Raw genomic sequence first — 23,988 nt, 5'->3', positions numbered from 1 at the left:
CAGCATCGACCTCCATCTGGTCATCAAGGTGCCTCAATTATCCACATGTTCACGACGATCCGCGTTTGACGCTACGTGCGAGATGCCTGTGAGTAGCCCAGGGAGATATTGCTGAAGCCGCCTCGCAGAGGCTATCTGGCCGTCTTCGATGTTCACGGGGCTATTACCATTGCCATGCATAGTATCGAAGTACATTTAGTGGTCAGGATCGTCTTGGCCTTGCGTGGGCTCTTTATCTTGCTCTTCGCTTGGCACGCCGTCCACATTCTTGGATATGGCAATGATGGCGTCGATCTCTTCATCGTTGACTCCAAACCCACGCAGACCATCCACGAGACCGGCAAGTCTTGCCGGTTGATCTTCAAACTCGCCTTCGAGGTAGCGCCGATGGATTTTGTGGGCATTGTCGAGTATCGTCTCGCGCATATGATCACGCAGCTCTGGATTAATGAACTCATTGAAGAGCTCTGCCTTGTCTAGTCTCGTTTCCATCCGCTCTTAACTCCGACGTGTAAACACTGTCGGCCAGTGCATCGGACTTTGAAAGCAAAGTGCACTGGCTCGTTAGAGCGTCTGGTCCACTTGGATCATCCGGGGGGGTCTCGTCCGCACGTGACTGACGCGCACACATACCGCGCCCGTAGCCTGCCGTTGGCGGCTATTTGGGCTGCAGTGGTACTCTCCGTTGCAGGGGGCTTATAAAAACACAAATGTACTCAAGAATATATCAGAGGCACTTTTACATATATGTCTGACTGCATACACGAACGCCTTACTCATCACCAGCAACTTGGCGGTGCGCAGGCGGTCACTTCCTCAGGGAGCGTGTAGATCACGTGCGAATGAGGCCCCCCCGGATTGCGATTCCCCCTGGAATCGGTATCTTGGATTCGAGGTGGCAGGATAGGAGGTAGGACAGGAGCTACTCTAGCGCGCGCTTGCTCAGACGCCGAGGTGACTCAGGCGTTGGCTGTCTTCCCAGTTTTGTATGGGAACGCGGCTCTTCTCGCATTAGCACGGTGTCCTCGGTGCTTTCCAGGCTGCAGGCCAATACTACCTTTCACAACGAGTTACCATCGCTTGACACCATGCTTCAAGGTAAGTGCGTTGATTGGATGTATACTATTGAGACTGATTATTTCCCAGTGGTTGCACGTGCTGCTTTAAGTGTCTACCTAGGGTTGCTTTGGAGGTGCATGTATCTCCTGAAGATGTTCACCTTACCTGATACAAGTCCAGGAAGGAAGTTTTCCACTGTCATAAGAACGACAGAGCTATGTTTCACCCTGTCAAATCTAGGCAGACAAGTTATGTTCCCTTTGCCAGTGGATTTAGGAGGCGCCCCGCCTCGCTCAGATGGAAGCGTACCGATAGATATTCTTCGGGCGTACACTGTAATGTGCGGTGCGTTACCGTCCACATCATGCGTTTATTTTGCTCGCATGGTGTCGCGGTCAACTATGGCAGGTGAATGCGCGCAGTTCGACGCGGTTGCGGTGGACATGCCGCTCTCGAGCTTGGGTCGATTCCTTTCTGTTCCGGTGCTATATACACTCATACGTGAGCATGACATATTTGTTGGACGTGGCAATCGTCATCGGGCAGAACTGGAGAGCGTGCTGGCTTCACATGTGTGCACGGCGCATTGCCCTTCGTCCATACCATTGTTTTCTCGGTTTCAGACTCTCCAGTCTACATTGTCCGTAACCCCCGTTTTCCCTCCCCCTGCCGCAAGTGTTGATTTGATGCTCGGTTGTATTAACGATTGGTGCGAATCTTTTTTGCCGCAGGAAGTGTTAGAGCGTCCGTGTGCTGTGTGCGCTCGGCTGACAGAGATCAAGATGCTCACCGCTACAGAGGAGTCCTGCCTGGATTTGTCAGTGTTGGAACGGTGTGGAGTCACACGGAAGGCTCGTTCAAATGAACATGAATCTGTGGAAGACATTTCGGGACCCGTTCTGTATGAGCGTGGCCGACGCGTCATTGAAGGAACAGCATATCTCGAGATTTGCGGGCAATGTCTTAGGTCGTTACAGAAATCGAGGCTGCCTCGTTACACCTTGGCTAATGGTCTGTGGATTGGCGATGTCCCTCTTGAGTTAGGGAGTTTGTCTTTTGTAGAGAAATTGTTGATCGCTCGTTACCGGCATAATGTATGTGTTGTTCGAGTTGACAAAGGGCAGCGTAAGATGTCTGCCAATGCGGTGGTGTTCCCTCAGCCAGTGGCTCGCATGCGCACGGCACTACCTCCCCCTCGCGCGGAGATTGAGGAATGCCTCGCCATCCTTTTTGTAGGCCCGTGTCGGCCTTCCGCTGAAGATTACAAACGGACGCCCTTACTTGTTAGAAGAGATAAAGTATTGGTTGCATTGCAGTGGCTTCGGCTTAATAACGCCGCGTATAGTGATGTAGAAATCTCGCACACGAATTTGTACAGCTATACCGAACAGGAACCGCCTGTTGCTGTATTTCATCGCCCGACAGATGGTGCTCTTGGAGGCGAAATGCTCACAGTGTATGAGTCAAGTGAAGATAGAGGTGTAGAAGCAGGTAGTTGTCCTTTCGCAGTTCATGGATTGACAGCAGCTGGATTGGCAAGTATGAAATATCAGGATAAAATCAATTTTGCAATTCAGTATTTTAAGACTGGCAACGCTTTGGCGTATGGACATTATGGAGAACCAGAGACCATTTATCATAATCCTCGCATGTATCCATATTTATTCCCTTGGCTGTTTCCATACGGTCTGGGAGGTATCGGAAATGCGCTGATACAGACTGGGATTACTCCCGCACATCAGGTTTGGCAGCTGCTGATGTATCCGGATCGACAATTCCAAACTGATGAGTACTTCGTATTCATATATTTCAATCAGCAACAAGTCAAAGATGCGGCCCATGGCGGGTATTTACTAACTGAGGCAAGAAATCTGGAAAGAGTTGTGGATAGAATTCTCAGCGTAGACCCTGCTGCGTTGGCTACTATTATCGACCGTAGTGAACGAGGCGAGCACATTGCCTGGGCAGATATGACTGATGCGGAGAAACATGTATTTGAGCTCGCAAAGTTGATCGAACACGTGTCGGGACATGTTTCTGGATCTACTACAAGTCGCAAATATCTATGGAATGAAATCAAGTCTTTGATCATAGCCAAGGGCGTACCTCTGTGGTTTATAACGTTTGCTCCTTGTGACTATAAACATCTTCTGTGCCTATATTATTGCGGGCAAGAGATCGACCTGTTCGATCCCAGGAATATGCCATCGTACGAGCAATGCATGAAGGCCATCGCAGACAATCCGGTTGCCTGTGCTTGATTTTTTCGCAAGATCGTAGACTCCTTTTTGAAACACGTGTTGCAAACAGGAGATGATAAACCTGGGTTGTTTGGAAAAACGAAAACTTACTATGGTACAGTTGAATCTCAAGGACGACTTACGTTGCATCTGCATCTTCTACTGTGGATTGAGGGTACTTTGTCACCACACGAAGTGCGCGAACGCGTCCTTGCCTCTGCTGAGTTTCGCAAGGATTTTATCGATTATCTTGAGTCAATGCATCAAGGGGAGTTTTGTCACGGAGATCTTGATAGTGTGTCTTCGCGAAGGGATGAGCTTAACGATGCCGGCGTGGGAGACCCCACTGAGCGAATCCCTCACTTCTCACTGCACTTGGAAACTGCCGAACAGAAGGCTGCTTACTTTAAGACGGTCTGCGATGAAGTCGACCAGCTCATTTTGCGATCTAATAAACATCGTGAGCAGCACGACAAAGGGTGTTTGCGTCAGTATAACGGCCAGGTATATTGTCGTTCGCGCTTTCCGCGAGAGATTCGAGACGAGGTGCTGGTCAACTGGGACACAGGTGATGTTGAGCTGAAACATCGTGAGGCATGGATCAACACTTTCAATCGTGTGATCACTTACCTGCTGCGATGCAACAGCGATATCACATCTCTTTTATCTGGAACACAAGTTCGTGCTGTCATTGCATATGTCACCGATTACATCACGAAGGGAACGCTGACAACGCACGCAATGTTTCAGACGATTAAGACCGTCCTTGATCGAAATGTTGAGTTAGTGAATAGCTCTGTTGCACGAGAGAGAAATGCTCGCACGGTGTTAACTCGTATTGTAAATGCTTTGACCGCATTGCATGAGGCTCCGGGACCCATGATTTGTGCATACTTGCTAGGACACTCTGATCACTACACGCCTGAGACCTTCAAGGTGTTTCACTGGTATTCCTTTGTGCGAGAAGCCGGTGAAACCGGGTACCATGAACCGTTAGTCAGCTCCGGAGAAGGTGAAGGACTTCCCTCCAAGGTTGTTTTGACGCGTCAGGGCGAGCAAGTTGTGGGTTTCTCCCGAGTTTACGACTATACTCGTAGACCTGAAATTTATAATAATTGGTGTCTGTACGATTATTTAATATGGACTCACCCACAAAAATTAACACAGCGAGACCTCCGTAATGAGGCTCAGCTAGACGAAAGTATACACTCGCAAGGTATAGCAAGCGTCGGTGACGATGATCAACTCGAGCCATTAGATGATGATACAGGTGACACTCACAGTGATGACGATGAGGAAGATCAAGGAGATGTGATGCGCCCGGGTCCTCAACGCGTTAATCAGTCCAAGTGCTTCAGACGATTTTTACCCACCCATCCATTAGCAAATACTCACGGCGTATTCAAAGTCGCCTCGCCTTATGTTCTTAACTTTGTGGGTGGAATACTTCCTCGCAAGGACCATGGAGATCGGGAATATTATTGTCAAGTGATGCTGATCTTGTTTTGCCCTGGAGGCTGGCGATCCAGCCTGGACTTGAGACATGACACAACTTCGTGGAGCCTGTTGTTTAATGAGACAGAGTTTGCGACTGAGCATTTACAGATAATGAAAAATATGAATGTATTGTATGAATGTTTGAATGCAAAACACGATTATGCTGCTAAACTGCGTCAGGGACTTGTTCCTGCGCTGTCGACACCCTTAGCTGCTGCCAGCATGGAAGACGGCAGCAATGTGCATAGTGACTTACTGGACGGTGATACGCACATACACGACGACGTACTGGAAGCATTTCTTTCCGCAGAAAGTGTTATCGGGCGCACCACTAGTCTGCACCGTGCGCAAATGCAGGAGATAGATGAGGTTCTTCAGGATGCACTGGGATCTGACAAGCATAAAATTAGTGTATTACATCCTGTTAGTGTACCCAAAAAATTACCTTCAGAGTGGCGGGTAGTTCTATCCCAAGCTAAAGAATTATTTCGTGCTGCGATGGTGGCATGTCATACTGAGAGTGAGACAGTTGGAGAAAAGTCTGTTCGCTGTGGTTATGGCTGTTGTTTGCAAGCACCGTTTGGTGCAAATAATGAAGTGGCCATAGTTAGTTCTGAATGCTTTTGCTATACGGAGAACGGACCGTCAGTTGTTGATCGGAGCATGCAAGATTTCCACCTTGAAGTCGTCCACACAGTTATACAGGATCACAATCTGAATCGCGAGCAACAGCGAGCCTTTATCATTGTCGCTACTCACCTCCATCATCGTGATCAAGCGAACCTCCGGATGGTCCTCGCCGGAATTGGCGGTACAGGAAAATCAACAGTTATACGCTTGTTAGGTGCGTTTCTTCAGGTCAGAAGAGAGGCGCGTAGGTTTATTGTGATGGCGCCAACAGGATCTGCAGCGGCGTTGTTGGGTGGCAGCACTTATCATCACATCTTGGAATTCAGTGCTACAAAGGGACCACCGTCAGCTACATTACTTGCTAAGGTCAGACAGATGCTCGAAGGTGTTGACTTAATATTCATTGATGAGATGTCTATGCTGTCTTGCTCGGACATGTATCGTATCTGTGCTCGTATGTGTCAAGCTCTTGCTTGTCCTGACCGTGCTTTTGGAGGAGTAGGTGTTATCTTATCAGGAGACTTTGCACAATTACCCCCTCCAGGACGGGGCCAGTATTTGCTATACTCAGGTAGTGTAGGAGCGTACTCTCGGGGAGATAGTCAACGTGCGCAGGAGAATGTCATCGGAAAGTCACTGTGGCATACCTTCAATACAGTTGTTATCTTGCGTCAAAACATGCGGCAACAAGGAATGAGTGCAGAGGATGAGAAATTTCATGTTGCTTTGAATAATATGCGTTACAAGGCATGTACTCCGGCTGACGTCGCTCTGTTGCGGACTCGTGTGGTTGGACGCTCACCCGATGCGCCAAGTATGGCAGATGCTCAATTTAGAAATATTTCGATAATCATTGCCTGGAATGCTCAGCGAGACGCCATCAATGCATCCTTTGCGGTTCGCTTCGCCCAAGAATCTGGGCAAACTTTGCACTCTTTTTACTCTGCCAATTCGTGGAGTGCTCCTGCAACCTCTCATTCTGTTCGAAGAGCCCAAAGAGAGCTCGGCCGAAATCTGACTCCTCGAATGTCTGGTCCATTGGAACGCGCAGTGCAAGACCAGGTGTGGCAGTTACCTTCATCAGCAACTGAACATGTCCCTGGTATTCTCCGGTTGTGTGTTGGTATGCCAGTCATGTTGAAGCACAGTGAAGCTACTGAGCTGTGTGCAATGAATGGTGCGGAAGGCACTGTCTATAGCTGGGATGCTCACGAGGGCGCAGAAGGACGACTTCATATTGACACCCTATTCGTGAAACTAGTCAATCCTCCCCGTCATGTTTGTCTCCCCAATTTGCCCGAGGATGTAATACCCATCGGGAGTGTTGCAGAAAAATTAGAGTGCGTTCTCCCTAACGACTCCAAAATATCCATCTATCGGCAACAAGTTCATGTCTTGCAGAATTTTGCTAAGTCTGATTTTGGCAGCCAGGGACGCACTAGACCGTTTAATTTATGTCATCTCAGAAACTGTCGAAATCAGCAGTCTATGTACACTTGCTTATCTCGCAGTAGCTCTCTGGCTGGCATATTAATTTTGGACGATTTTGATGAGATGAAGGTGCGAGGTGGAATAAATGGTCCACTGTGCCAAGAATTTCGAGAGCTCGAACTTTTAGATGAAATTAGCACCGGGAAATATGACGGCACGCTTCCACCAAGTGTTACGTCAACTCATCGGGTACAGCTGCTTCAGCTTTATGCTGCTCTGAAGGGAAAAGATTACATTCCGGCACATGTTCACCCTTCATTAGTGAGTACGAAAGGACTACTACCCACACACAGGACTGATGTACCGTGGCAATTTGTCATCAAACGTGGTCGTGAGGAAACAGATGATACAGAGCGACACAGAAAGAAACGCCACCGACTGGACTCTGATAGTGTTACGTCACGTACAGTTCTCGCCCATGATGCGATTAACTGGTCATGCACATACAATGCGATTGTGGTGTTATTTTGGTGTCAAGCATATGAGACGCAGTTTCCTTGGCTCACGGCTGTTTCTCCTTCGAATATGGTTATGACACGACTACAGGACATGTTCAATGATGTGTTCAATAATCGAGCAAGTCTTGAAGACATAAGAGATTTTTTACGTGATGTCGCATACCAAACAAATGGCGTTCTCTTTCCACGCTTAGGTCAAGTGCGTACCTCTATTGAAGCGTTGTTGTCTAATCTAATCCGTCATCCAAAAAATCCCTCGTATGCGAAATTGTCATTGATATGCCATAACTGCCACCGCGCTTTTCTGACCGAGGATCCTTCTGTATCTGAAATCTTGTGGGAGCAACAGTGGATACCCACAGCTGATCAATCAACGTTGTCCACTACACAGCAAGTGTTCGATGCCTTGTTCGCCTGTGAATCCCCCCCATTTTTGCCCTTTGAATTGTGGCAGATCGCTAAAAGCACATGTGACATTTAGTCGTGTTCCCCCTCTGCTATGTGCGTATCTTCCTGTCGGAGATATGATGTCACCACTCAAACTTTCCAACAATCTCTCTGTGCCTCATGGTAACCGTAGAGCAAGCATGCGACTTTGGGGTGTGATATATGGCGATACTCAACATTTCAGTGTGCGCTACATCAAACCTGGTGGAAGATGTTACATTTATGATGGTAAAACAGACAACGGTCGACTGTTGGAAGAATGTAATGCACAAACAACTTCTGTAGGATTAAGTAAACACTGTGGCAAAGAAGCAATTGTCGTACTTTATACATCTTGAAGACTATATGCTTTGTCATCTATGTCTAGCTCTGACTGCTCCGGCATCAGGTCGATATGCTCCGGGTACGTGTTGTGCAACAGCGACGGGGGCGAGCCTATACGGTGCGGCAGCAGGTGCGTTGGCACGGGAAGGAAGACATCGGGTTCAGATCGCTCCATTGCTAGGAGCACGCTGCTGAGGGGTGTGCACGGGTAGAAGAGTCGGCGGTGTACACGCACACGAAACTCGAACTCTGTTGTGATAGGCATTATGATGGTACCCCTCCTGGGCTGTCGGTGCGTTGTGCATCGCCTGGGGTCCTGGTGTCGTGTAGAACACGCTGCCAACAAGGACGTTTCGGCAGACAATGCGGGACTGGACGGGGACCAAGATCAGCAGAGATGGATCGAGAAGGCTGGTCAGACTCACAATGGCTCACAAGATGTAACCTTCAAATGGGTCATTGTGCCGCATATGGAGTTATGCAAAGACCGCGGCTTGGTCCTGGGTGACAGTGGAATAGTAAACGCTGCGGAGGTTGGCGCACCTGCAAACCGTTCAGAGAGAGCAGGACGCACAGTGGCAGACCGAAACATCTTCGTGTACCTCATACTAGTCGCTTTTGCTCAGCATGTTGCCCGAACGGCTCCGGAATTGGGTCGAAATGCTCCAGGTATGCATTGTGCAGCAGCGCCAGGGGCAAGCTTGTGCGGTTCGGCAACAGGTGTGCCAGCACGGGTGAGGCAGAAGATACAGGAGTTAGAACGGGCCAAGGGGCCGTCACACCCCGAGGCCTACAGCGCAAGTCAAGATACGCTCATGCAGACGCAGCAGCATCAGGTCGTCGGAGTGCAGACGCATTTCGTCGGTGTCGCTACCATCAGTATTCGGGAGAGGCTAGGCTGAGTCGGCTTTGTCCCCATAGACGACAAAGTTGGGCGCAAGGAGAGATAAGATGCGGCGAGGTGGAGGCGGCAGGCGGCGGCAATTAGTGTTTGGTTGGATATGTCAGCTGTCGTGTCTCGGCGGGCCCTGGTGCGCAGTGTCTGCCTGGATACGCCGACTGTCACGTCACTGGCTTCATCCAAGGGGTCCATGGCTCGCGTTCCGCGCCCGCAGAGCCATGGTTGACCCAATGGGGAGAACAGCGAGCTGATGGACGCGACTGTCTTCAGCTACCGCGGTCCCCCTGCACCTTGTCGCTACCGGTGAGCTTGAGCTCGACCTCGAATGCGAGGCGCCAGTTGTTGAACTTGTACGCCTCGTCGTTCCAGGCTGCGAGTTCTTCATTGTCCGCTACCGCGGTCCTCCTGGAGCTTGTCAATATTGGTGAGCTTGAGCTCGAATGTGAGGCGCCAGTTGTCAAACTTGTACGCCTCACTCTCGTTCCAGACGTCAGAAATGATCATTCAGTAAGCAAAGAGACAGAGACGTACGGGGCCCAATAGCGTACGTCCACCCTTGTCCGCCCACGTCCCGTCCATGTCCGTCCTGTCTGCCAACGTCTGTCCTGTCCGTCCATGTCCGTCCTGCCGACGTCACGCCGTACTGCGCCGCATCCTGCGTCGTCCTGTTCCGTGCATACTGTACGGGTTCGAGCACGCCGTACCACGCCGCGTCCTGCACTGTGCCATCCCGTGGGTTTTAGGAAGTCAGACACTCGTCGCACACGTTCAGTGTCGTGACCCGTCCGAACGCGCCGAGGTTGCGCGGCGACGCAAGGTACGCGTGCAATATCGGTATGAAATCCGCGCGCGGCCGGTACGTCCCTGAGTCGTTGACACCCAACAACCTGAACTTTTCGTATCTGCGGCTTGTGAAAGTATAAGTTACACATCGCCACACCGGCACACGCGACCATGCATAACAATTCCGAGGCCATAATCAAGTTCATAACTTCAACACTCTTATCAAACAAAACATCCTTCGACACTTAACTGTTGGCATACAGCTTAACACACGAAACAACTTATCTATCGCTTACGCAACACATCTTGTAGGTCCTTCATCGTCAACATGCTCACAGGATCTATGATCACCATGGCAGTCGGATGATCCTTAACAGGAACAGCTGGCTCCAAAGAAGGTGGCATCTCGTCGCCGTTGACACCATTGTCCGAAGGAGCGGACGTGTAGGTATTATGGTCAGCGGCCTGCAAAGGAGGAGGCCCTTCGTCTTCTACGTCTGTGAGCAGTGAACTTGATCTAGGTAAGCATGAATGGATATGATATCAGACGGCGTGTGCTCATGCAATCACCGAGGGCATCGAACGACCTTGGACCTCGACACTGAAAAGAATTAATTGGTGCTAGATTAAAAACTGGATGTATGCACAAGGTTGGATAAACGTTGGTGGAAGCTGTACATCCAGCAACCGAGATATTATGTGAGCCGACAATGGATTCGTAAGGTTTGATGTTAGGCATCGCAGAGCTGTTCCTTTGGTCAGTAATACTGTACACCCTTATACATGAATCAGACGTACAGCTTAGGGTTCTTGGACAGGGTCATTGTGATGAGAATTACTATCGCGCTTGATGAATCCACAACGGAGCCTCACTATAATAAGGTAAGCCTTTATACGTTTTTGTAAAGAGGCCATGCTGAAAGCCATGCATCGCCTTGGCAGGCACGCCAAAAAATTGAATAAAAAACCACGTGTAGCCGTCTCCTTTTTTCAGGAGTCCAACTCGTGACTCAGACATGGGATAACAGGGATATATGTGCAAATCACATGAAGACATCACCCCTGTGTGCAGACCGGACCTTGCCTTCCAGGGTGAGAAGGCTTGGCCGATTCAGCGGAAACCAGAACCCACCTTGTTCCCGAAGTTCTGCTCCAACAGCAAAGTGTGTAGGTCATCAACTCATGAAGTAAAATAGGGAGGTGCGTGTACCTCAAACACTCTCAGGGATGTTGTAAGAGGAGATTGAGCCACATGTAGTTCAGGGCAGGAGACGTGAATATGATGGTATATAGGAGATGTGTTGCAGAGACAGGGCAATGCACCCCTCATTTTTCATTAGCTTCTCCGGTGCTCATTGTGCGTACGGATCATCTCATATGGTGCACACCCTCAAGTCCTCTCTGTAAGAAAAACCCTGCAACATGTCTAATCCGACCGACTACAAACCCCAAGGTCATTCGAGACCGTGTAGGGCACGCTTCGCTCGCAACTCTCCATCGGTATGTGTGCGCCTTTGATGTCATTGTTTCGTGTCTCAACATTACATCTCAGGATGATCCCAGTCTGCAGTGGTGGGTCATGTTACTGGTTCCAGAGTTACGACACACGCGCCTAGCTGTCAAAGACGTTGCAACCATTACACAGTACATCATTGCCTACGTCAATCATGCTAATAACTCTCTGCACAATACATAGTGATGGGTACATTAGCCTACATGGTCGGTGTTGAAGATGTCTCTGATCACTCACTTTTTAGCTTCGTCGTCCCCCACGTCCTCAAATCAAGATGGCAAGAAATCTCTAGTCTTCGCTGATTGTATCACATCGCGTAAATAATATATGCTGAGTTGTGAAAGGATGGATATTCACGTGTTGATGCCACTCCACTTCGACCGTTGACAAAAACTCTTTTGTTCACACGTTCCGCAAAATTTGGATTACTGCACTCAATATCCATGTATAAACTACAATGTATGATACATTCAGGCAAACCACACCAAATCTACGACTCGGACTACACGGGTTAATCTCCAATGCGTCCGAGTCCCCACTCGCTCGAGCACCGCGCACACCAACACTATGTCATGCGTGCGCAACTCTGTGCAAGGCATCCTTTTGGACGCATCTTCAGGAGGTGTTTCATCATACATGGCATCATATACCGGACACTATAGACCAGGTCAACCGCAGAGTTCTGCTCGCGTCAAGATTGGTGAACATACCCATCCACCAGGCAACATATGCTGAGGCACATAGAAATTCAGCGATGTTGGATACTTAGGACGACATGCCCCAGGAGCTCCAGCCTTCATTTGAGCGTAGTCCCCGATCAAGCAGTCTAAGTGAGCGAGAGGTTTCACCCTCAGTCTCCCGACTCGGCGTGGCATCTGGTCTTTGTGCATGAACGCTGCTTCCAAGACATAGCCAAGTACTGAGAACATTGCAGGTTGCTGATTTTGCACAAGAGTTGTTCCTAACCAACTAATATTAGTACTCAGTACCACCTGCATAGGTTGCAGATTATGATCATTGTCGGTGTACTGCGCAAGTCGACAGAGTTCTTCATGGATATCATCCGTCATTCTCCAATGCGGCGCGTAGCAAAACTTTGACCAGTCAGGAAGCTAGTGCTTGTGAGCTGCCACACAGCAAAGAAAAAGGAACACCTGTCAACCACATACCTCAGTGCTGGTGTTCTCACAAAAAAGTAGATATGTTTCCCAATCCATACGTGGTAATACCCAGATAACTGCAAGAGAAAGACGAACGGTAGAGGGATCAAGACAAGCTTAAAAAAGTAACGAAATCATTTATAGACCACTAGTACTATTCAGAAACAAATAAAAGGAGAGTGTACACCGCCTTCTGTAAAACCCCAGAGCAATGCACACTGCCACAGCTCCTGCCGCCACGCCTCCAACTAACCCTGTCCATATATTTCCCATGCCCTGACTCCGTCGCCCCTGCTCCTTCCTCCTGGAAAAGGAACGTCAGGGAATACCTGTCATCAAACCGCCTGACGGTGCGGCAGCAAAAGCCTTCATCTGAGCATACCCCCCTTGCCAGTCCCATAACCTCAGCAGGTGGCTCCTCAACAGTTATGTATCCACGGCGATGATACTTCTCGAGAGCGTCCAAATCGCCAGGGGACAAAGATCTTGATGTAATGAGTGACACACGCCGAAACAAGGTGTGAGGGTAGGCGACGGAAAAACCGTCTGCAGATATATAATTCATGACGATTGTCGAGTGGAACATCACAATTGGGAGCTGGGGATTGGATGTGCGGCTGCAAATGACATTGTGGGTGTCGCAGCCGATACGAATGCGAGCGAAGTAGGTGGTGCCTCTGCGTGCCATGGTGGTGCAGTGCAGCGACGAACCTCTGGGGCAGTCGTAGTTTGTCGTTCGGAACAGAACTGTCCCATGAATAATGTACACTAAAAAGTGAACGAACTCTTCGTAGCCGTAATCAGGAACATACCAATTCCAGTCGCCCGGGACAAACGTTTCATGATCTTCAAGGAATGCAAGGCATCGACTGCCTGACAAAATTGCGCCAGACTGACGCATGGCTTCCTTGAAACGGTCCACCTGTGGAAAAATCAGGCTGATAAGACTGTTCCACCTCTCTGTCAGGATGCAGTCTACAACACCCGCGACCTCAGTGGATGCGGCAGCAAGCCCTAACAACTTCAGCAGCGGCCAGCTACCAAAATGCCTCACAGCTGTGCCATTTACTAGCTTACATCCTCATGAGTATGCTGGAAAATGCCACAGAACCATTTACACATACCAATAGACTCAACACTTCTGGGGATAGACAACACTGGCATGCTAAGCGATGATGACAGGATTACAGATCTCACAGCCTATATTTGTTACGCTACGTACGCACAACAGTTTCTTCACCCCTAGCAAATCTGCTTCCGCCTGCCACATAATATTTTGGGCTAACGCGACAATTAGACGCCTAAACGTTCAATCGCTGATGATGCAATATGGTGCCTGGCTATCCCCCTCATGTAATGCTCTGGACATATTGCTGCTTGCTACCTTACACCTAGCCACCAGCAAGTGAATCATGTGTCTTTACTTCAACTCTGTCACCATGGTGTTTTCAATCTCCAACTTGGAGACTTGGACCGGACATTACATCTGCTCCGGGCAACTAACTTGTTTTGGGTTTTCTGTGTCTGTCTGATTTGTCAAGAAGTTGATACCCATCCCTTGCGCCATTCGATCAGGTCCACTGTATACTGAAATGAAAGGAGTCGCAGAGGCTTTACAAGCTAGTACACCCCTGACACCCAATACCACCTTTCCGGTGAGCAACCTATTGCATACCCGCCCATTTATGCTTTGCCACCCTGTTCAATCACGACTTCCTAGTCATGTCTACAAACATCTGCCCTTTCTCCAATATATCCACAGATGTTTTCCTGACTATTCTCAAGCTACTTGACTTCAGCTCACAGCTCAAGCTCTCTGCTGTCAACTGACCTGCTCGAGAAACGGCGGTGCAACTCTCCACCTTCTTCAACAATATCCGCATTCCCGTCCATGGCGACGGACCTCCCATCAGCTCTAAACTGAAGACTACATTCAAGAACAATTTGTTGTCTCTCAAGGTCAAACGAATCTGATTCGTAGATGCTGCGTTACAGACCCCAGTGCCTGTGAAAGAGGGGACGCGTTGCAAAAGTTCGACGCTCACAGAAGACTCCATGTTCACAGACGAGTCATCAGACATAGAAGAACTTTTGCCCCATGCATGTATCGACGGCGCATATTTTTGACATGCTTTACTGCACTTTCCGAATGCGGAGGAAGTCATCGTCAGTGACATTTACTGGGTGACAAGTTGTAACATGCCCCGTGCCGATCGACTCAACTTACGCCACGCAGCCCTTCCTCCGGTCACTCAATTGCAGGTCTCTTCCATGCATATTGCAACCGCTGCTCGGCTTCCATTTCTATGCATACTATAATCGCTTTGTGCACTGCAGTCGGTTCAGATGAACACCCGTTCATTGTCCAAGTTTCCGAAGCACCTGTTGACACAGCGTTCAAAGATCACCGGATCCTTTCGACAACTGGCTCTTAACTTATACGATTCATGGTCCACCACACAGTTCGGACTGGCGAACCTCGTACCTGCATATGAGGGCTTGCAAGAGCTTTTAGTCCTCGGATGCCGGTCAAGTGATGTTCAGGACATCTGGCGAATCATCCGTGGCTCACGCGATGGCTTGTTATATTTGGAGATATTTCTTGCGAGTCCCAGAATTGGTACGTGGTGATGTACGTTTCCAAACTACGAGTTAATCACTGACCGACTGTTTACAGCTGACATTACTGAAGTTGCCATCTGGGAGACATTGCCTATCGACGAGCTTCCTGCCTTACGACGACTGAGCCTCTCATTGCCATATTTCTTGTCCAACAACGCGCACCACCAGTTATTTGACTGGCGGTTTCTTCTTGCCATGGCAACTCGTCTGCGTCACAACCTACCCTGTGTTCGCATCGAATTATTTGCTTCATCTGGGTGGGCGGATGCCTTTCCGCATGCGATAATTGCGAACACAGTTGCCAGCCTCCCTTGGTGCACATTTTTCAACCACGTGTTCGCTGCACAAATACCTCACGTACGGCTGACACTCGCAGTGTACCAAGGTGAAGAACGCGTTTCATGGACAACACTGACACAGAATGCAGTCATGGCGTATCTTCACCCGGTCATCGTCAGTAAGTTGTCTGTTTCATCCAGCTAAAACTTCTGACTAAATCGAAGTAGATGCCATCCGAATCGAGTTTGATGACAGGGACATGTACTAAGATGAGACTACCCATCTGCTATTACGAGAGCTCTGTAAACCTGTCTACCGCAGAACTTGCGATTGTTGTACTCAGTTAATACTACTTCTTGTACTCTTTTTACATGGCAAATTGTGTGAACATAGTCCGTATCAACATGAGCATATAAAACGACCACGCACGACATGCGTGACTACATACCAGCGTCTGCTACTCTGTCACCACAACTACGAACATCAACCATGTTTTCACTCTCTGTCTGGTGCCGAATTTTTTGCCACTGCCGAACAGACCTATCCACACTTCGAGCCTGTTCAACTCTGTCCAAGACAATCCATCCTTTGCCTATGCAGTTACTTTACCATGACCTGACGATCGACTTGGACGAAGAGCCTGACACCATTCTGGAAGAACGACTACGAAACAGACGTCACACTCTACGCTTTCACCGCATTATAACTTGGATTGATCATGACGACGACAGTACAGTTCTTACCATACCCGACATCTTAGTGCTGCTTAGCCACACACCCCGGTGTACCTCCTTGCAGTTCATCAGCTGTTGCATCATGGACAACGATCTCCGTCCGCATGACCTTCCCGTCACCCTGATGGCTCATCTTACAGAGCTTCATATCGCAGACGTGACATGGTCTGATCCTACACTTGAACTCGCTAGACTTGCCCATTTGTGCCCAACTCTGAAACGAATCACCGTGTTCTGTATAACTTGGGGTTCTGGACTGTCAGCAAGAGGAGCCAAGATCTTACCCTCCAACGTAGAAGAGATACAAATTGCGCCTCTCGATGAAGAACAGGTGTGGAGGATCATTCCTCTACTGAAAGGATGTCGAAGCTCCTTGATACGACTTCACATCTCGGTAGCTGGATCAGGTTATCGTAAACCGCTACTCATCTGCTTTTGTATGATGCTAAGTAGACAGCTCCTTACAGATCCAAATGCCGCACACTGGGTTCAAGAACTTGCTGTTTTGAAGACATGCTCGCGACTTGAAACCTTTTCTTGGGCAGTGAGACTCGACGACTCCACACCAGACGCAGTGTGTGCTCGCTCGGATACTTGGGAACTTCTCCTCCTCTGTATCCCTAGATGTATCAAAAAAATCTTCGCATATATCGACTATCGCACCAGTTCTATACTACAGGTCGGACACGACAGCGGTTTTACAACCAACATCCACTGGAGCTGGATTGACACCCTCGTAACTCAGTACTCGCACCTACAAACCTTTCACGTTTACCTGGCTTTACCAGACTCCGGACCTTTACATGACCAGCTGGTAGCTTTCCGCGAACTGATTACACACGCGTTGCCGTTGACTACTTCTGCAGGTGAGTCGCGCTCTCCATTCACCTGAGCAAAAATTGATTAAAATCATTTTAGGTAAACTAGCTGTTACAGAGGCGAACCACCCGTATTTACCTGTTGCTATGTAGTAACCTCTTGTATCATGCCAATAGAAACTGCCTTCGTGAAATCTGAATAGCTGTGTCCTTCTCCACACCTCTTGCAGGCCAACAGACCCCCGCACACTTCCACTTTTGTGAGACGCTGTACAGCTTACATAATCTAAAAAGGACTTTCTGAACGGGTTTCTTCGCAGGATCATACTGCGACTACTGCCAGCCTCCGTACGCTCCGTCAACCTCCATGGTTTGTTACACCGTAAACGCCGAATGTCTTCTATGCTACTCCCTATGCCGACCTTGCGAGCATTCCTCTATCATTCCCGACATTCATGGCAGAGATCACACCGCTTCTACAGTAAAGTCTTCAGGTTACAACTCCATGTCAAGTTTAGCTCACATGTTTGTAGGTTACCGCCTGAACTAACCGCAATGTATATACACATGGCGAGACCCATTGATGTCATTCAGTTGTCCAAGAGCTGTCGCACACTACATGGACTTGCTCTCATGATTTTTTGGCGGCATATTTTGGGTGGATTGGAGAAAGTCCTACCGGATAGAACTGCCCTCTTCGCAGCGATGCAAGTGCGTGGACTTTGCCCCCTGTGCAATCACCAACTAACCTTGACTATTGCACAGACATATGATGCTGTTATTTCTGGAGAGTTCCTCCTTCAACTCCTCACGCATCCCGACCAGACGGACTGTACGAACATCGACATTTTCGTCCCACGCTATCATTTCACATCCTTCACCAACCACTTATTCACGACCCTCAATGCCAGGAGCATCTCATACCACCCAATGCATGACGATAGTCGCTTGATCAGAGGCACCGAACACATTTTGCTCCGCCACCAGCTGCTAACAATATTCCAAAGCGATTTGGCGTCAGCCCTTGCTCCTATTGTGATGCAACCTTGCACGCTGCTAATGAATTACCTCGCTCACGATCACGTCTGTATTGGATACAGTCGTCTTACACATCTCGGTACCGGCGTCTTGCACTGTCACTGGGTAACAGATCGCGACCAAACTCGACTATCCACCCTCCACGAGCTAGGGTTCACTGTTCGCCACTCCGCACTATACATACATGGCGATCCAGCTGTAACAAGCTGCAATGACAACTCCGTTTGTCCCCATCGAATCAGGAGGTTCCGCGATTCCGCCTGTGAGGTCGTTCCGATCACCAACATGGTGCCACAGTGCAGACCTTGGACCGAGTCCTTGGTACAAGTTATCCGTTCGGTCGGCGAGCTCGAGGAGTAGATTTAGTTTGGGAATTTCCGCGGTAGTCCTTTTCGGTTTCATCCGTTCGTCTTATATTCTGTCTCTTCTCGTTCGTACAGTATGCCCACCATGTCACTCCGCTTCGACGAAATTTACCTCGTTCTAGAAACTTTGACATTCTTAGGAGATCGCAGAGCCTTACATCTCTGCGGTCTCGTCTGCAAAGAATGGTCTCATACATGTCGCAGCCTCCTTTATCGATGCATTACCTTCACCGTTTCGCCAACATCACATCTTCAAAACCTCTTTGCGCATCTGTCGACATATCCATCTATCACTCAGTGTATCCAAGACTTAAAGATCACCTCTCGAGCAACGCCCTTTGCACGAGACTCACACACATCCTTTACTACCGCCTCTCTCAACGCGATCCTACAACTGCTTCCAAACCTCCGCTGTCTTACCATACGAAACTGCTCTATCACGTGCACCAACCATTCTTTCCTTGAGATACCGTACGACGTTCTGAGACTATCTCGTGTACATCTGTCTACTGTCTCAACCTTCTGTCACAAACAATCCTCGTTTACATTGGTATTTATTGACCGAGTCACGACATCTAGTGACAACTCAAACTCTTCGCGTCCGGTGGCGATCCACACTCACACCTTGACCATCACTTTGCCCAACACTCGTCACAAAGACAGTTCTCCACCTATGCAATATTCATTGCGTTACGGTGATCAGGTGACTGTCTCAAATATCCGCGATACTGACCATGTGGCTCTACGCTCATTACTCAGCCTATCAACGAGTACATTGACCATAGTCTGCCTTGAGTGGTCGCCACCATTAGCATGTGAGTCAATCAATACTTGACTGGACATAACATAAACCCCTATCCCAGTCCGGAACCCTTCGCCATGGACATGCCCCGAACTTACGGCTTGCGACGCACTCAAATCCATCACGCTATCATATCCAGTTGGATACAACGTACAATTTTGGCAAGATGCGATATACAACGTCATCAGACAACTCCCGCAATCTGTAACGCAGCTTACTCTTCAATATGACTTCCTCGGATGGGTAATGGGACCAAGATATCTGACAAAGACTCTCAATAGCAATTGGGTCGACTTCGCCTCACGCATTCAATCGCTGGTTCCCTACGTGTCTGATGTTCATTTACGAGTTAAGGCTAGAGAGCGTCCAAAGAAAGACGGTTTGGCCTGGGCAAACAAGTTACTACCTTCGTTTAAAAGATCGTTCCATACCATCTTTGTCACTGCACATTTCACTACATAGCTCATTACCATAAATTTCCTCACTGTTCACCTTGTTAACAATACATTGCCATACACCACGACCAACCGAACATCCCCGACTCTGCGCGTGATCATCTGATGCTCTCATAAATCCCATCTCCTCCTTAAACGACCGCACGCTCCCGCGCTATACCAAACCCGGAAGAGGTCTGCGTGGTCTCAACACACTCAACTACCGAAGAAAACTCAATCTTCTGCAATACCATCAGCATACAAGCATTTGTCACATAATCATCTATGCTGACCTTGATACTCTGCTTTGAATGCAGCCTTAATACATCCTCCACTCCGATGGAAATCTCTGCTGTCTTGACGCCTCTGACAACCCGAGTGAGAATGTCATAAGTGACGGCAACATCCACAAAGTCGCCAACATGAAATGCATGAGGGGTGGTCTCAACAAGATCACCGTCATCCGTCTCCAACAGATAGCCGGGACGATGAGTAATGACCCATTCCTCCTGCACACGACGAGCGAGATACTCAGGATCATCGTCATCCAGCAGTGCTGAGCACACTCTCCCAGCACGAACGGATTCATTCTAGTCAACTGTAAGTAGGTACAAACATAAAACAAGAGATAGCATGACTCACCTTGGTGAACAGCCGGCGTTCCAACATGATACTGTCTTCACCCTGTAATCCGCGCACACGCGGTCACAACGAAGCATTCTGCCGATAAAGTTGACCAGCTTGAACAAAGCGTCCAGCTGGACAGCAAAAACTTCAGGAGCAAAATCACCGTACAGCTCCAGCCTTTGAGCTGCACCCAGGCATTTGGACCTAGCACTGGGTCAATGTAAGCGAATCGTTGAGTTACTATTTCTTCGCAGTCTTACCCTTCCCAATCCCCAAGCGGTCCTAGCTCCCACTTCTTGACGACTCCTTGCAAGCGAAGGCGGACCTCACTCGGACGATTGAAACCTTGGATGTCATCCTTCGTCTTGTACACAAGACGGAACCGCTTGCAGCCCGTAGTATCCTGTCCAGCACCAACAACCTTGGCCCAAAGACCCAGGTCATGTTCACTGACAGGAACCATCTGCCACGACTCGGCCGTATCGGCATCAAGATCGTCAAGCAGTGGTCGCCCTACGAATCGTGGCCACTGATCTCTCAAGAGACCATCTGCTCCTGAAAGTCTTCTGTCAACACTGTGGGGCTCATCCGAGACGGCGACTCTTACCAATCAAAAATGACATCTTGCATAGCAAAGGAAGTAACAGGTCGCAACAAGCTTTATACGCCACCATTTCTAGCCAATATGCGGGTGTACTAGAACAAGCCAAGACGCCGATGCGCTAACTCCTAACTCACCTACGATCAGAACGCGCTCACCCTGTCTCGAGCATTTGCAATGTACGCGCCCTGTTTCAGCACTGTATCTCCTGACCCTGATTCACAACATGCGCACCCTGTCTCCACAACACAGCTCCTATATACCATCATATTCACGTCTCCTGCCCTGAACTACATGCGGCTCAACCTCCTCTTACACGCTCCTACAACTAATCACGAGCTTTCCATTTCACGTGCATGCTGCGATGTCGCTCCACATCTGCGGCCAGACACATTATGATCAAAACTAAACACAGGAGCACAGACATTCGTACGACGCTACTCCTGCTTGACTTGCTCTTGTTCTATACAACCTGAAAAGCTATATATACTGCACCTGCAAAAGCAATGAATCTCCCAGCGCGGCTCGTGGTTCTTCTGTTCTAACTACATCGTCATGTCTCCTACAACCTCAAGAGATAAAGAGTACGCAGCACTTACTTCTCATATGACCTCAGCTCTCACTACATTCTCTAGGCCAAAAAATAAGAAGCGCGCCAATGAATCTCCTGCTGAGCCTCCGAAGAAACGCCCTCGTGGTGCACCGGATCCGGCCCATGACTTGCTTACCAATGAGCAAGCTTCCGTCGATGACGATGTCAAGGAGAAAGGAGGAGAGACAGTTACACCACCGTCGGAGTCGTCTTCTACTACCACAAAGGCAACTGCTACCGCAGGTTCTGCAGCGAGGTACGCCAACCATTTCTTCTAGTATTATCACTGACAACACGTTTGTCACAGTGATATTCCATCTGTTGTTGAGGACAAAATCATTCTTCCCGTCCAAGACAAAGTTCTCGATGAAGACATAGCCAGTCGGTACGTGTCTAATTTCTTTCATCATCGAAACCCTGTCCGCTGATCAAGTTTAGGGCCCTGATTCAACTCGGAGGACCTCTGCGCATCACAGGTACAATAACCCCTGCTGAGACGACGCTACCTGAAGACTATCCCACGGAGCTTAACGGGTTCAGCAACCCGGATGGCCTCACGCATGAAGAGATGAAGTATGTTTCATCTCTGTGTACCTTTTCTCGTCTCATCAGTTTGAACTCTATAGGCACATCGCGTCTTACGCCACACGTGATAACCCCACCAGCCGCAAGTATCCTATCGCTGCCCTCCCAGCCGGTGCAACTTGGGGTTCATCTCAGAATAAACCTGGCCACAAGAAGGCTAATGCGGCCCTCAAAACCCTGAACGCCAAGTCACAGTTTTCTCCTAGCGACGCTCCGAAATTCTTATGTCTGTCAAACAAGCCCGTTCGCGTAACCACCGTCGGCGAGGTCCGCTCGTTCTGGTTCTTCACCAAGCGTGGTGAGCCTGTCGAGCGCGTCAACATCGGTGTCGTGCCTCTTTGAGACAGTGATCTACGCGCCTACAATCGCCTCTTAAACACGCGCAGCCAACCCACTCGTATGTACTGAATCCTTCTCCCATCAACCTTTGCTGACTGCCTTACAGAAGTGGAGAACCGTACCACAGTTTGGGCTTCCCGCTGGCAGACGGTACGCACTCGTGGAGACCAAGCATCTGTGGTACGTCGGACATCACAAATCATTTACATAGTCTAACCTGCTATGCTGCACCAGAGCCTTCCTTATCAGCGCGTTTTCGACGGTCGCGAGGATGATCCTCCCGTTAAGAACCCCGACCTCAGTGCAGCCGACATTGCCATTGGAGACATTGTACTGCTACACTGTAACGTCTATCGCTACCCGCCAAAGGCCGCGTCGGGTACGAAGAATCGGTGGGACAAATGGACAGCGAGTCTAGAACTTCTGGACATAGTTTACCTTATGAAGGGCCCAGAGTTGCCCGAGCCCGAACCAGTTCAAGATGGCGCTACTCTGACTGATTAACAATGTACCATTTCATTCTGTACCTGGTGTAACTACTGCTTTGCTTGTTAATGGAACAACGTCTGTAAACTATCTTTCCTCGACGGGGGAATTGCACCTGAGGGCGAGCGCTAAGCTCGCCATCACCGAACACGTGATCCAAGTGGACCAGACATTCTAGCGAGAGACTGCACATCACCATTGATGTCCGACGCAGTCTCCGACCGGCGAAGTCCGGGCGCGCTAGAATGGCTGGGGACGAGACTATGCCTTGTCCAGTGTAGCTCTCAAGCGATAGACACTAGAGCAGAGAAAGACCCGGGCGGAGACAACAGCTGCGGTGTTGTCAGTGGATAGCTTCCTCGTAACCTTGTACATATTCCCATGAGGTCCTATAACGCGCTGACCCAGGTTTGTCGGCGCCGTTTTGACACAAACGAACATTGGCACCTCCCAGGGACATATTGATTACCTTTAACAGAGACGAATGTCGGCCCACGTAGCAGGAGACATGTTCGCGGAATGGGCAATCAATCGTGTGGCAACGGTCTGTAGCTATGCCCTAACGCCGGCTAGTGCAAGCGTCACGCGGAATCAGAGTGAACAAGCGCTCAAAAGCGCTCAAACGCTGCCCCGTACGTTGTCACCTACCACAGTGAGACTTCGCAGCTGCGCTCTGGTACAGCATGTGGGTACTCGAGAGCTTCGCGCTCACACTGCAGGGCTGATATTAGCGACTGGATATAGGCGCAGTATGGGCACAACTTGGCAATCGGGCTAAGTAGTAAACGCTCGCTCCGCGTGAGCGAGCGCTGGCAATACGAGACGTTTCTCGTTACCGGGCCATCCGCTCCAGGTCAATACCGCCGGCCGATGACTTTGCAGGCAAAGTGCAGCGGCTTAGTTATCTAGGACTACTGGCGGCAGAAGTCTCCCGCGCCGCGGCAGAGCTGCTATTGCTGTATAACATCGATGCATCCGCGCTGACGGGAGGCTGCGGAATGCACGATCCTCCTCGCTGTGAAAATGTCCGACTTCAGTAACTGGACAGTTGCTTACGATTCTCGTGTTATCACGAGCGGTTGGAGTAAGTTGCGGAAAACTCGTATCGGAAAGGCCCGGGCTTGCTGACTCGTGCTGGCTTCGTGTCTTGCAGCAGCAGCAGT

The 23,988-nt window shown here is 49.4% G+C and overlaps 8 protein-coding genes across 8 annotated transcripts; 6 read left to right on the top strand and 2 right to left on the bottom strand.

The window, feature by feature from the left end:
• Positions 1 to 3,335: 3,335 nt before the first annotated feature.
• On the top strand, positions 3,336 to 4,898 carry PHACADRAFT_79457 (uncharacterized protein; the record flags this gene model as incomplete). Its single annotated transcript, XM_007399474.1, has 1 exon — positions 3,336 to 4,898. A coding segment is annotated over one exon (1,563 nt), but the record flags the coding sequence as incomplete, so codon positions are not given.
• A 1,554-nt stretch (positions 4,899 to 6,452) lies between these two features.
• On the top strand, positions 6,453 to 7,025 carry PHACADRAFT_102456 (uncharacterized protein; the record flags this gene model as incomplete). Its single annotated transcript, XM_007399473.1, has 1 exon — positions 6,453 to 7,025. A coding segment is annotated over one exon (573 nt), but the record flags the coding sequence as incomplete, so codon positions are not given.
• Positions 7,026 to 9,428: 2,403 nt separating this feature from the next.
• PHACADRAFT_31552 (uncharacterized protein) lies at positions 9,429 to 10,654 on the bottom strand (the record flags this gene model as incomplete). Its single annotated transcript, XM_007399199.1, has 6 exons — positions 9,429 to 9,524; positions 9,579 to 9,671; positions 9,728 to 10,074; positions 10,127 to 10,327; positions 10,509 to 10,576; positions 10,629 to 10,654. The coding sequence occupies 6 exons, from the start codon at positions 10,652 to 10,654 to the stop codon at positions 9,429 to 9,431; spliced, it is 831 nt and encodes a 276-aa protein (XP_007399261.1).
• Positions 10,655 to 14,702: 4,048 nt separating this feature from the next.
• Positions 14,703 to 15,672, top strand: PHACADRAFT_31551 (uncharacterized protein; the record flags this gene model as incomplete). The annotated part of the gene is made up of 4 exons (XM_007399198.1): positions 14,703 to 14,765; positions 14,841 to 15,123; positions 15,181 to 15,582; positions 15,632 to 15,672. The coding sequence occupies 4 exons, from the start codon at positions 14,703 to 14,705 to the stop codon at positions 15,670 to 15,672; spliced, it is 789 nt and encodes a 262-aa protein (XP_007399260.1).
• Positions 15,673 to 15,893: 221 nt separating this feature from the next.
• Positions 15,894 to 17,030, top strand: PHACADRAFT_31550 (uncharacterized protein; the record flags this gene model as incomplete). Its single annotated transcript, XM_007399197.1, has 1 exon — positions 15,894 to 17,030. One exon carries the CDS (start codon positions 15,894 to 15,896, stop codon positions 17,028 to 17,030), a length of 1,137 nt encoding a protein of 378 aa, XP_007399259.1.
• A 293-nt stretch (positions 17,031 to 17,323) lies between these two features.
• PHACADRAFT_187148 (uncharacterized protein) lies at positions 17,324 to 19,623 on the top strand (the record flags this gene model as incomplete). The annotated part of the gene is made up of 5 exons (XM_007399472.1): positions 17,324 to 17,485; positions 17,551 to 17,667; positions 17,722 to 18,350; positions 18,435 to 19,174; positions 19,223 to 19,623. 5 exons carry the CDS (start codon positions 17,324 to 17,326, stop codon positions 19,621 to 19,623), a joined length of 2,049 nt encoding a protein of 682 aa, XP_007399534.1.
• A 124-nt stretch (positions 19,624 to 19,747) lies between these two features.
• PHACADRAFT_31548 (uncharacterized protein) lies at positions 19,748 to 20,845 on the bottom strand (the record flags this gene model as incomplete). Its single annotated transcript, XM_007399196.1, has 4 exons — positions 19,748 to 20,185; positions 20,279 to 20,426; positions 20,483 to 20,777; positions 20,830 to 20,845. 4 exons carry the CDS (start codon positions 20,843 to 20,845, stop codon positions 19,748 to 19,750), a joined length of 897 nt encoding a protein of 298 aa, XP_007399258.1.
• Positions 20,846 to 21,378: 533 nt separating this feature from the next.
• PHACADRAFT_31547 (uncharacterized protein) lies at positions 21,379 to 22,843 on the top strand (the record flags this gene model as incomplete). The annotated part of the gene is made up of 7 exons (XM_007399195.1): positions 21,379 to 21,407; positions 21,459 to 21,671; positions 21,723 to 21,800; positions 21,854 to 21,988; positions 22,042 to 22,298; positions 22,446 to 22,519; positions 22,574 to 22,843. The coding sequence occupies 7 exons, from the start codon at positions 21,379 to 21,381 to the stop codon at positions 22,841 to 22,843; spliced, it is 1,056 nt and encodes a 351-aa protein (XP_007399257.1).
• Between the last annotated feature and the right edge of the window lie 1,145 nt (positions 22,844 to 23,988).

The sequence above is a fragment of the Phanerochaete carnosa genome (assembly GCF_000300595.1).
Source record: "Phanerochaete carnosa HHB-10118-sp unplaced genomic scaffold PHACAscaffold_9, whole genome shotgun sequence".
Taxonomy (NCBI): domain Eukaryota; kingdom Fungi; phylum Basidiomycota; class Agaricomycetes; order Polyporales; family Phanerochaetaceae; genus Phanerochaete; species Phanerochaete carnosa.
Note: the sequence above shows the minus strand (reverse complement) of the source record. Positions and strands in the feature narration are given on the sequence as shown.